Source organism: Homalodisca vitripennis, chromosome X (assembly GCF_021130785.1).
Source record: "Homalodisca vitripennis isolate AUS2020 chromosome X, UT_GWSS_2.1, whole genome shotgun sequence".
Lineage (NCBI taxonomy): Eukaryota > Metazoa > Arthropoda > Insecta > Hemiptera > Cicadellidae > Homalodisca > Homalodisca vitripennis.
In genome coordinates, this window is record NC_060215.1 from 150,723,150 (window position 1) to 150,737,141 (window position 13,992).

Here is a 13,992-nt window from a genome sequence, read left to right on the forward strand (position 1 = left end):
TCCCACAAAACACTGAAAACAACCGAAATCAATTCTTCCTGGAGAAATTGTTGTGTTTGGATCACCATTAAGTTTTAACTTTTGTTCTATAGTTTTAAGATATTCAGTTTCAATTAATTAATATCTCTTCATTATTGTTAAATTGCTTATTAGTATTTAGTCTTTTAGGTTCTAAATGAATTGACCTTCCACTCATCCTTCTGAAGGTCATACAGTGTGTCAGAATCCATAGTGAGTGATTGGCACACCCTATAGATCTCCACCCACAGCGAGTGGTTGATTCTCATCATCGATGTTGCAGTCCAGAAAAGGAGTACTTACCATTATATTCAGTACTCTCTCTAGCTCTGTAATGTATGTACCGTGGTTGTCCGTGGTATTACTTGAGGTAGAGTCTTTTGGTTGTAATTTCTGCAGCGTTGCAAAATCCCGCACACTGTCAATATCAGTGCAGTATTTTTTCCCGGCCAGTCTTGTGACCGTGCGAACCTTACGGTTATATGCGTCTTGAGCTCACCCAAGTACTCAAGGTATGCTCCCTTTAATAGAGAGCAGTTACTCTCTTCCTCAACGATGCCAGAAACAATCTATCTTACTGTCATAAAAGCTGCATATTGCAATGCCATAACTAAGGAATAAATGAGCCGAATCCAAAAATTCGGCAGTGCGTTTCGTCTATGGTCTTTGTAGACAATGGGATTGCATATCTGCATTTTGGGATGCTGCCAGACTTTTGCCAGTGGCTGCCATATACAGGGTGCAGGCTTGTTCTCGTCCACTGAGTGTTGTCACTTTGGGAACTGGGCAGTGTGTCGCTTAGGGAACTGCACAGTGTGTCGCTTAGGGAACTGCACAGTGTGTCGCTTAGGGAACTGTACAGTGTGTCGCTTAGGGAACTGCACAGTGTGTCGCTTAGGGAACTGCACAGTGTGTCGCTTAGGGAACTGTACAGTGTGTCGCTTAGGGAACTGCGCAGTATGTCGCTTAGGGAACTGTACAGTGTGTCGCTTAGGGAACTGCACAGTGTGTCGCTTAGGGAACTGCACAGTGTGTCGCTTAGGGAACTGTACAGTGTGTCGCTTAGGGAACTGCACAGTGTGTCGCTTAGGGAACTGCACAGTGTGTCGCTTAGGAAACTGTACAGTGTGTCGCTTAGGGAACTGCGCAGTATGTCGCTTAGGGAACTGCGCAGTGTGTCGCAGTACTCGGCAGAACAAGTAACGGCATCTTCCAAAAGTGCGGCTGGAATTAAGAAGAAAAGGATTCTCTTACTTTAGTCCAAAACTGTACAATCCCTGGGACATAAAACGTTCGTCTTTCACGCTTTCAAATTACCTTTAAAGAAACATCTGACATTGCCAGTTCAAAGTTATATTTATAGTGCTGTAAACTAATTGTATTATATTTAAGTGCTAAATGTTAAGTATTCAAATTAAAATATCTTTATTCATCACTGCATGGAAAAATGCAGATTGAATAGGGTACAATTCACCATACAAAAATTGTTAGCCCATGTTGGTTGTTTTCTTTTTATATAATTCCAAGTTATGGTTCTCAAGGACTAACCTATTCCTGGTATTATACTCATGAGTTACGGGATTGGCCTTGTTATATTTTGTGTATATATACTGCTTGAAAACTGTTAATATGTTTAGCTCATAAAACAGGTTTTTTACGGTTTCTTTCCACTTTAAATTTAGTATTGTCCTAATTGCTTTTTTAATTTTTAGGATCATGTCAAGATTTTTTTGAAGTTGCACCATAGACACTAATTCCATAACTATTGGAATGTATTAATGCAAAGTAAATTTGTTTCAAAGTGTCTAGGTTGCATATTTTTGACATTTGTTTGAGAGCATTTAGTCCAGATGATATTTTGTTCATGACAGATTTATACATCTGTTTAGTTTTAATGTAGTTTTAGTAGTAGACTTGTGTTATTGTGTAGTTTAGTCATGCCCTGAGAAGCATTTTGAATTGAGTTGATTCTCCTCTTATCAATGACTGGTCAGATATCCTTAAGAGAACTGAGAACAGCAGAAATAAAGTTGCCGGCAGATGTGTCCAGATGGACTGTACTGTAAATCCTATCTCTGTTATTACCAGATTCGAGTCTTACCTTTAGGTTCTGCTTATATCACACTTAATCTGTGTTCCTCAGGTGGATTTACTTGTTTATACCTGCCAGTAGAACCTATACTAAGTGTAACAAAAACCGATGTGACACTTAATATCTGATCAACCCGATGTTGTCAAGGTGGTGCACATCACTAAATGCAAATTTTAAGGTATTTGGGTAAAAAGGGCTGGTTGATAGCTCTGGTTTACTGCGGAGCATGACTCTGGAGTGGGTGGGGCTCCCATGATTTTGCAGGCTAAACTTGAGGTAATCCACTTTCCCAACCCTCTTTCTCTGGAACAGACTGAAACAGAGCTTTCATCCCCTTCTTTCATGGTGATGATACTAGATAGTCCCTTTATCCCTTTTCATGGGATCTTAACAATGGCAGGCTCTACCCTCGACCTTACTCATCTTGAATATCCTGTCACTCAGGAAGCAGTACAAATCCTTTATCCAGTAGATCCTTTCAGGACTAAGTGCAAAGACATTCCTCATTTTCTTGTTCTGAGAGAATTTAGCATAACAATTTCTAACTACAGTTATCCAACATTCGATCAGATATGAGCGTGATCAGACAAGGATGGCCATCAGCACATTCCGACAATTTATCCTACTATCCTTGCCCTCCATTATCAAGGTTATGTCAATTATCTTTCTTCTTGCCCTGGTACAGAATATTGGAGTGTTACCCACATTCACAACCAATAAAATACGAGGGATAATAAATTTCAGAAGTAACGTCCTTGTAATTTGTGTTGGTAGTATTCCACGGCCCACACCTCACTGTGTGAGTTGGTATTACAACCAATGGCTAGTTCGAATCTTCTCCTCCCAGCATGGTGTATTGAAGCAGCCAGCTTTTTGAAGCGTGGTATGATCAAAGCATCAGGGTGCTTACTGCCTGTTTAAGGTTGTAGTCCAGTTCATATACCTCAAACTGTGTCCATAGACTGGCCATTTACATTAGCACCACCAACTGCCATTCCTCCGTCGGTGGTGGTTGATTGCGGTGAACAGGCAGAAGGGTCCAATGCCAGATAACGGATTGCAACTGCCTGCTGTAACAATTCCAGATTTAGATATATTGTGTTGGTTTTGGTTTTCATACTCCATTTAACGCATTGCGGATCGTATTGTTTTGGCGCGCGGGCACTAGCGGGCGCAAATTAATTCACGGGCAGCGGCCGCACGAACAGCAATGGTGCGCCACATCGTATCGTTCGCTGTTGTATACTAGAAAATTCAGCTGCGAAGGTATTCATTCAGATGGAACATGGGCCTGCTGGGGTATCCGTGATGTAGGAATGATAACACGCGAGCAAGGTTACGGCGTGGCAGGGATGATGTCTGAATCATAGTCTAAATAAAGCGGCTCGGGTGAATCGATTGCAACATCCGGGCCATTGTCTAGACTAAACCCACCAACATGTACGTCTGCGACGTTTAGTTGTGTCACTAACCTCAAAAGTATTATAATAACAACTGAGGAAAACACCCAATCAGAAGCGCTAAAAAGCAGAGAGTAAACTCATTTGAATGATTTTTCAACTTCGACATACAACTGCAATCTGTAGGATATTTATAAAACTTTTGAAAACTCTAAACGTAGACCGTTGTTAAACACTCTTAGTAGACAAGTGAAGACGATCGCCCGATCTATCAGACATTAACAGAACTATTTGGAGGGAAATTTAAAAGCAGACCGCTTTTGCGACCTGAGCTCGTCACCGTGCCGTTAGGCCCGGCCGCTGCGTGACGAGCCCAGCTCGTCAGTGATCCGCAATGGGTTAAGCCCTACAAGTACTGGTGAAAAACAGGTCCACTTGGTGATAGCCCCACCTGACCAGATACGGCTATTTGCGCTTGAAAGGCACTCAACACTCAGCGCACAACGCACAACTCCTGCGCTATGCATCTCTTGAGTATGAATCGTTTACACTATAGTACCACTTCTGTGAATGAGCCCAGGACTAACCATACCACAAATTGTCATATCAGGGTACTAGTCTAGAAAGCCAAAGTTTGACCCAACTAGTCCCCATCAGTCTTGAGTGACACGAGATAGGTACTTTCCTTGTCCATTGAGGAACTAGCCCACCCCTACACTACTATTACATCAGGTATATTATATTGTAACTGCTAAATAACAGAGATAATATCAGTTGCTATAAATTATTTTTTCTCTTAGGTATCTTAAAAGCAGTCAATGGTGGAGAAGAATATGATTACAACAGAATAACCAAGGACGTGGTTGCATTCTATGCTGGAGATTTTCATGAACTCGTGGAAAAATTACAGTTGGACCTACACGAGCCTCCCATATCACAGGTATGTATAACTGAACACTGGTTACTGTAAGATACATCTAAAATTACAAATATTGGGGATGAGAACGTTATAGAGCGGCAGTTCTTCTTATTAACTCTTTCCCAATCAAGAGAGACCTTCCTGCTTTATCAACACTCTGCATGTGCTATTATCAAGTGGTAACTTTAAACATTGCATCCGAAATGATCTGTCGGCATTCAGAGCTGTACTTAGCTTTGGTGGGCCCCGAAATGTCTCCCCACCACGCTCCTGTCACACCTCTTCACCCTCCCCCACAGTTATTCCATAGATAACATCTTATTATTTTGTTAGTAATAGTACGATATGTTGCTAAAAATTAGAACAGAAAAAATCTTATTAATCGGACCATTTTAAGCTTTGTTTTAAATTAATTTAGTGAACTCTATCTAAACATGTATAATAATTAGACTATTAGGTGTCTGATGGAAATTATTTGTATATATTTATGATTGTGAGAAAAACCTGTAAAAGACATGTTTATAAAATTTAATTTTAATTCTCAATTATAGATAGTTTGTTTTTTTTATCGCATTCCATTTATGATTCATTGCGCGGATCAGAGAGCTCTTTATATCTTTGAGAATGTTTGAAGCATCTATTTTTCGCATTTTACTTAATTAAACTCCTGCTGCTTGAAGTAAGACACCCTCTTCTGCACTAGAGCAGTGCTCATCTGTTCTTTGGCTCCGTTGCAGGATTCACAAAACGATTTACGAGGTCAACCTGGACGAATGGGAATTCCAAATGTACCATCAAGCCAAAGATTTTTATAAAACCTCATTGTTTTTGCTTCCTTACATTTTTTTTGCTTCATTTGCGATTTTAAATGTGCAAAATTGTTATAATATATTTTATTAAACTGGTCTTCAGTAAGGTCATCGCGGGAGCAAAGATAATCTTTTATAAAACATAGTTTTTCTTATAAGTTACCTTTTTTTTGCCTTTTCATAATGATGAACTGTTATTTACAAGTAACTATCCTTACTCTTGAAGTACTCACAGTACCTAGAACCAGTAATGTTAAGTTTGTGCACCTGATGAGGCAATGAGACTGCCACTTCACCTATTTATAAAAGTGTTTCTGATGTTAAAACGATGTAAAGGTTTGTTTTGAGCAAAAATACTCAGTGCTGGAGGTTTTAGTACGTAACTAAGCCTGGCACTCTGTGTCACCGCAAATCCAAGAACACAGCAGTAAAGGGTTAACTTGGTTATTTTGACTTAAGGCCGTGTAGATAATTCAAATACTGCAGTCTGCGCCTGTTAAGGACATGTCATATATCTGATCATTTAGGCTTGCTTTTGAGACTTAAACTTTCTTGTACTTCTTTGCGTAACTCTTCTCTACCTGCCAGTGAATCTGTACAGTCAAACATTAGTGTTAGAGTTTTAAACGATTTTAATGTTGAGAATTTTAAATGTAGGCTAAGTAATATTGATTGGAATAAAGTAATTGTAGCTGCTGAAAACTTTGAGGTAGCCTTTAATAATTTTATGGAGATTGTGTCTCACTATTTTAATGAGTGCTGTCCTTTGAAAAAAGTTAAAAATAAGAATCCTAGCAATAAGATCTTGAAGTCCAAAAATTGGTACACACCTTTTTTAACTAAAATCAAGTTACTACTAGATGTAAGTCATGATAAGTGTAAACTTAATCCTGATTTATTGGAGGTCCACAAAAGGATTAAAAAGTTTTATCGTGCCCAAATAGACATAGCAAAAAAGAATGCTAATGATGAATTTATATTAGGGTCAAAAAACATGTGCAAAGCAGCTTGGACTGTGATTAATAATGAAACAAGGCGTACCCCTAAGAAATGCCAGACCGAACCCCCCATATCTGTCAGTGATTTTAATAATTATTTTATCAATATTTGTAATTATGTCAATAGGCCTAATGATAATGTTAGTCTAAATTTAGCTAGTGCAAGTGACATGCTGGAGTCATCCGGTGTAAACAATCCAAAGGCTCTGCCTTTTAAATGGCATACTGTAAATCCTGTTGATATTTTAAAAACTGTTATTAGGCTAAGTAACTCCAGGGCTGAGGATGTATTTGGACTATCTAATTTTATACTTAAAGAAATAATTAGGGAAATATTTTATCCTTTAACTTATCTTATAAACTGGATGTTTTACACCGGAGTCTTTCCGCAGTGCTTAAAAGTAACAGTAACTGTGCCTATATATAAAAAGGGAGACAGAACTAATGTAAATAATTATCGACCTATCGCCTTGGTACCAGTTATATCTAAATTATTTGAAAGTATTATTAAATGTCAGATTGAACATTACTTTGAACAAAATCAATTACTTCTGTCAGCACAATTCGGTTTTAGACATAATTTATCCACTATTAAGGCTGTTGAAAGTGTGGTGTCTTACATTATTCATAGTTTTGAAAAAAAAGAAGAAGTTAGTGCCTTACTCTTAGATCTAACCAAGGCCTTTGACACTGTGCCCCACCAAGAGCTTATCAGAAAACTAAATTACTATGGAATTGAGGGCAATGAGCTTTCACTATTTATGTCATATATTAGTAATAGGTACCAGTTTGTTAAAATGGGTGATCAGAGGTCGGACCTTAAGCAGGTTATAAGCGGGGTCCCCCAGGGCTCTGTTCTGGGTCCCTTCTTATTCACGGTCTTCATCAACGATCTTCCCAAATTTGTGCCTAATAAAAGTGTACTCTATGCTGACGACACTACCTTGATGTGCTCTAACTTGCTCTCTGAAATTAACTCGGCTATGATTGGCTACATGAAGGAAAGGTCTGACCTCTGGTTTTCCGCTAATGGCTTAAAAATTAACGAAGATAAGACTGAACATATTAATTTTAGTTTAAGAAATAACTCTATACATAACTCTGTTAAGCTACTTGGAATCAACCTGGACACTAAGCTTACCTGGAAAAATCACACAGATATTCTTTGTACCCGTTTATCCAGAGTAATTTTTCTGTTAAAAAAACTCAAAACTTGTACTAGCTTCACATTGCTATTAAAAGCGTACTTTGCACTTTTCCACTCACATCTTCTATATGGAACTCTCCTCTGGGGTAATTCAACTGGTGCTAAGGAGGTTTTTCTATGCCAAAAGAGAGCTTTACGCACAATTTTCAATATAGCCTTTAGTGACTCATGTAAACCTTTTTTTAAAGAACATAATATTCTTACTGTACCTTGTATGTTTATATTTCAAAGTTTAATGTTTGTTAAAGAAAATCTTGAAACACTTAGTCTTAGAAACTCTAGTCATGATTATTCCACCAGATATCGAGACCTTATTGACTTAGAATACGCTAGGCTAACTAAGACCCAGCACACATACTTTTATGTTGGTGTAAAATTATTTAATAAGCTACCTTTAACGGCCAAAGATGTTCCTTGCACAAAATTTAAAAATGCTTTGCTCAAATGGTTAAGACAAAAAGCTTTTTATACAGTAGACGAAATGCTTTCTTGTAATGTAGACAATTTATTCTTTTAGTTTTTATGCTTTGTGACTTGTACTATTTACCATAAGTATGTAGTATGTATTATTTTATTCTTTAATGTTGGTGTTATACTGTGTATATGTATAAACCATCTGATGACATTGTCAATGCAGCTATTGTGGGCCGACAATAAAGATTCTTGATTCTTGATTCTTGAGAGTAGTGGTAACCACCCTATCCGTGAGTGACAAATTTGTCCAACAGTACCACGTCTCAAGACCATATTGACAATCACCTGAGTAGGTGTTTGTAGGCCTAGTGAGTTAACTTTATACGAAGAAAACAAAAATACCCTTCAAGTAAATAAAAGAAATAAAAATGATCATCTTCTTAAAGCCATTAAAGAAATTGAAGAAGCTTGCAAAAATAAGAACTTCAACAAAAACTCGCGGAATTTAAGCAAGAATTCAACCTTTTCACCTATAAAGAATACAAATAATACAGCCTACCCGTCTACTTCCACCCCTTGTAATGAAAAGAAACTGGATAATCACAACACCACCAAAGATGTGGCAGTAAACACAACATTGGATTTAGACCTCAATTTTCAAGTAAATGCTCTTACAGATAGGTGTACTCAACTTGAATTAAGCTTAATGCAAGATAAATATCGCCATGGAGTTCCAGAATTCCAACAAATAAATTATGTACAAGGTAAAAGTCCTCCTGAGTCATCGCCCCAATCCTTTGACAGCACAACTACAAATACAAATACAAATGACAATTTTTCCCTCGCCTTAGCGGTGTTGGATAATGCTTGGTTGACTGATGATATAATTCACAAATATTTTAACATACTACTGTCTACAGTTTTAAATACAGATACAGACAAACGTGTCTATTTGATGAGTCCTGCTGTGGCACAGGCTATTAAGTGTTCAGAAGATTTTGGAGAATTCCTAGTACCACTTACTGAGCAAAATACTGATTATGTTTTTATCCCCATAAATGACTGTATGAATCTCACCAATGCTGATTTAGGGTCACATTGGAGCTTACTGCTTTATGTTAGCAGCTACCACAAATTTTTCTATTTTGACTCTAGTATGAGTAAGACTTACAACTTGTCACATGCAAAAAAGGTTGCTGCTAAAATCAGGAATCACCTTAATTCTAAGGAACCTTTGTCTGTGGAAATTGTGGAAGTACCGATGCAAACAACCCCAAATGACTGTGGAGTCCACTTATTATTATATACAGATGTTCTGATAAATAAAATAAAAATCAGTTCTTTTGATATTAACACGGAACAGTTATCACAACAGCTTGCTGGCATAAAACCCTGTGACATAAAAACAAAACGAGCCCAATTAGCCTACATGCTTTACAACTCCAAAGATATGTTGGCTGATTCGCAAATGGTTGCTGACATGATGCATAAGGGTTGTTTTGAGAACCATCAATTAAAGAAATTCACTCAATTCGAAGATTGCTTTCCAGGTGTTAAACGCAATCCTAAAAAAAGAAGAGATTGTAGCTTACCTGATGGTAGTAAAAAGGTGCAAATTAAAGTTGACCTCTTTGCTGATAGCCAGGGTAAAGGGTTGCCAGAGATTGTAGGGAGGTGCAGTAAGGGTCTGATCTATATGGACGGACTTGTTAAATCTGGAGCCAATTTTGAACAAATCTACAATCAAGCTTCTATATCACTCAACCGACCTTTGATTCTGCTGGCAGGAACAAATGATATGAAAAGTAAATGCCCAGAACCCATTTACAAAAAAATGGAACATATGCTCAAATCTCTCAGTGAATCCAGACCTGTATACGTTACAACAATACCTCCTCGCTTTGATGTGCATCCTGATGATTCGCTGCACTATGACATAGCTCAGGTTAATAGTTATATAAAAGAGCTTGTAACCAGAATGAAAAATGTCACTCTTCTTGACCTAGGCTTATTTGAAAGAGACAATTTCACCACTCATGGTCTGCACCTTAACTTTAAAGGAAAAAAGAAATTAGCATATATGATAATAGATTGTCTACAAAAATCAAGCACTAATGTGACCAACAAAGTAACTCTAATTAACTCTTCACCTTCAAGTTTTCAAGAGGAATCGACATCCGAATGGGAAGACTTGCCCACATCGCCTATAAGGGTTACTGAGACCCACATGGCGAAAGTCATCTGGCATGCTAAGAACAACAAAAGCACAGGAATAGCTCACAGCATCTCGGCGGATTTCCACCATCCTCGTCACATGACAGCTGGGGTTGCTGTGGTCTTTAAGAAAATCTTTGGAAAACCTACACCCTGGCATCGTCGTAGTAAACATCTGGCAGTTCAAGAATGTAATGAAGGTGTTACAGTATTTAGTCTCATTACAAATCAAAATTATTTTGGAAAACCCATCCTACACGATTATGATGCAGCCTTTTCAGATCTAACTACAGAGTTCAAGAAGAAAAATCTAAAGCACTTGATATGCTCTCCCATAGGCTGTGTTAGAGACAAAGTTAATAATACAGATCACTTCATTAGAAATGTCCGTAAATTTCAGCAAGTCACAAAAGCCACAGTCACCATTGTCTCATATTACCAGAAATCATTTCGTACTTTGAGAAATGGAATGTCTCATCCAGATTTTGTGAAAGAACTAGAAGACCTAATCTATCAAAATTCAAAAGAAGAGGATTCCAGCTCAGCAATAGATCTGCAGCAGAGCCCTGTCAGCCCTAGGGTTACTCCTGGCCATCAAACATACAGTGCAGCTGTCAAGTCAGGTTCAGTGAAAGTGCTAAAGCAGAGCAGTGGATAAAGTGTTGAAATCAAAAAATATCAACTCACGTTCAATTTGTTTACTTAACACCACTCCACCACCCACTACTGTATCAGATAACACTCCTCAAATTTCCACTACAACAGCCAACACTCCACAAATCTCTGCTCCTACAACTATCACTCCCTCAAACACTCCTCCACCAACCACAACTATCTCTTCCCATGTACAACAACAAAGTAATCAAAAGGACTGTTTTATAGGCTTATGCAAATAAATGTTTGTTGTATAAGGAACAAAATTTTAGAAATAGAAGATTTATGTCAAGAAAAGAAATTAAATTTAATGTGCATATCAGAGCATTGGTTGGAAGATAATCAAATAAATCTGTTTGTTCCAAAAAATTTTATACCTGCTCATGTTGTGTGCAGAAAAGTAAGAAAAAATGGAGGTGTAGGTATTTACATTTTAAATTCTATTAAATACAATATTGTAGATGTATCAACATTTTACTCTGAGACACACTTTGAATGCTGTTGTATTAAATTATTGGAAGCAAATGTCGTTATATTTAGCATATATAGGTCTCCGAGTGGTGATGTCGACAGTTTTCTCAATAGTTTTGAAAATTCTGTAAAAAAGTTACAAAAGCATAATCAAAAACTCATCGTAGCTGGTGATTTTAATATAGAAATGGGTAACAAAAGTAAAATTAATGCTGTTTCCTTAAGATTTTTAAACCTTCTCAGAGCATTAAACCTTTTCCCTTGTAATAATCAACCGACTCGCTTAAACTCTTGTATCGATAATATTATTGTTAATTTTAATAGGAACTTATATGACATCACTCTTGGAGACCACTGTTTTTCAGATCATGTACCACTTTTATTTTACATGTATTTGGTTGTGAGCCCTTCAGGAACTCAAAACCAATCTGGATTCAAATATGTTAGATTACAAAAAAAAGAACATGTTGATTTGTTTAAATCTAGTTTAGAAAGAGAAAATTGGCAGATGATAAATGATTTTCAACTGAACAAAATTAATGTACAAACTCTATTTGACAATTTTTTTAAGACCTATGTAAATCTATGGCACTTTTGCTCTCCTTTAATTAAAATTTCTAACAAAACTAGCTCTAAAGGGTCTAAACTGGTAGATTGGTATACTCCTGCCTTGAGAGAAACAAAAACTAAAATGTTAACTCTCTATACAATTTACAAAAATTCACTTAAGCGGGGGTCTGAGCACTATCAGACTGCCTATAACATTTACTTACAGCAAAAAAGAATTTACCATAAAGAATTGGAGCAAGCAAAAAGATTAGCAGTTGAGGAGTATATTGGAAATTCCACTAACCCCTGCAAGGCAGCGTGGAAGGTGATCAGCAATGAATATTCTCCAACCCATAGTAGTGAGGTCAATCTTGATCCAGATGAATTAACTACTTTTTTTCTGGACTCTATTAATCAGTTATCTAACAGAATAGATCAAAGCCCCAACAATCCAGAACAACTATTGGGAAATACGGCAGGAAATCAACTGTCGTTCACTTGGTCAGAAATATCTTCATCTGATGTAATAAAAGTGGTTTCAAAATTCTCAAATTCAAAATCAACAGATTATTATTGGCTTTCTAATTCTATCATTAAACAAACAATTCATCTGATTAGTGAACCACTTGCTTTTGTTTTCAACAAATGCCTGTGTGAGGGATATTTTGCACCCTCGCTCAAAATTTCAAAAATAACCCCAGTTTACAAAAAAGGAGATAAAAACTTGCCCCAAAATTACAGACCTATTTCAATTATTCCTATATTTTCAAAAATATTTGAATCACTAATGTACAACCAACTTAGTTATTTTTTTTAATCAAATAATTTACTTTCCACAAATCAACATGGTTTTCGGCAGGGTAAATCTACCACCTCTGCAGTACTTAATTTAATTGATTTATCTTTGGACGCTTTTGAAAAAAAAGAGTCAGTTTCTATAGTTTTATGTGACCTTACTAAAGCGTTTGATAGCGTTCCATTTAATATTCTGCTAAATAAACTCAAATTTTATGGCATCGAGGATAACTCATTAAAAATAATTCAATCTTATCTATTCAGTAGGAGTCAATTTGTTTCAATAAAAAATAAATGTTCAACTGTAAAGCCTGTCGAGAAAGGCGTGCCTCAAGGCTCAGTTCTCGGACCTTTCTTTTTTCTAGTATATATAAATGATCTACCTCAAAATTTAAATGTTCATTCCATTATTTATGCTGATGACACCACTTTAGTGGCCCGTCACAACGATCTTAATTACTTAAAACAGATTACTGAACTAGCAGAAGAGCAGGCTCTTTCCTGGTTTTCTTCTAATAAATTATCTTCTAATCCTGAAAAAACACAATACCTAACTTTAAGCCTTAAACAAGAAATTAATCTGGAATCTGTTAAGCTTCTGGGATTTTATATAGATTCTAAGTTACAATGGTCCCTGCATATCGAAACAGTTTGTAAAAAAATATCAAGAGTTAATTATCTACTATGGAAATTGAAAAACTTTGTAAGCTTAGAATATTTAAGAATGTCATATTTCGGTCTGTTTCAATCACATATACTATATGGTATACTAGCTTGGGGCCATTCTCCCCATATAAATAATATTCTTTTATTACAGAAAAAGGTAGTTCGTAATATTGCAGGAGTTGGTTCACTAGATCACTGTAAGCCACTTTTCATTGAACTTAAGATTCCCACAGTTGTCAATTTGTATATTTTTCAAGTACTATTATACACTAAATCAAACCTACAGAATTTTCCAATTAGGAATAATATTCATCATTATAACACTAGAGGGGGGAATAAACTCAATATACTTCCTCATAGACTGGCTAAAACTGGCACCTCTTTCAAGCTAAATTGTATTAATTTTTTCAATAGGCTGCCTGATGGTGCAAAGTCTGTTAGTTTTGGACCTTTTAAACATAAAATATACAATTGGCTTCTTCAAAACCCATTTTATAGTATAAATGAATTTTTAAATTGTAACATAGATGTTCAATTTTAACTAAATAACTTAATTTACTGTGCCTAAGATTGAATTTTATATTTTATTGTTACTATTATAATAATTTTTTTTTCTTTTTTCTCTCTTTTTTATATATATCTATAAACTATCAAAGGGATGTCTAGGTTAACTGTTTCGTAATAGTTATATTTATAATGATTCTCATTCTGTACTTTCTCGTTATTATTCTTGCAATATTTATATAACTACAAACTAGGTTGACTTTGCCTATTCAATGTAAATTG

General features: G+C 36.3%; 1 protein-coding gene across 1 annotated transcript in view; it reads left to right on the forward strand.

Moving 5' to 3' along the window:
- Positions 1–13,992, forward strand: part of LOC124370017 (general transcriptional corepressor trfA-like) — a 90,779-nt gene that overhangs the window by 67,075 nt on the left and 9,712 nt on the right. Inside the window, exon 8 of the mRNA XM_046828294.1 lies at positions 4,311–4,450. Within this exon, the coding sequence (XP_046684250.1) occupies positions 4,311–4,450 (140 nt within the window). The remainder of the gene's footprint in view (positions 1–4,310; positions 4,451–13,992) is intronic.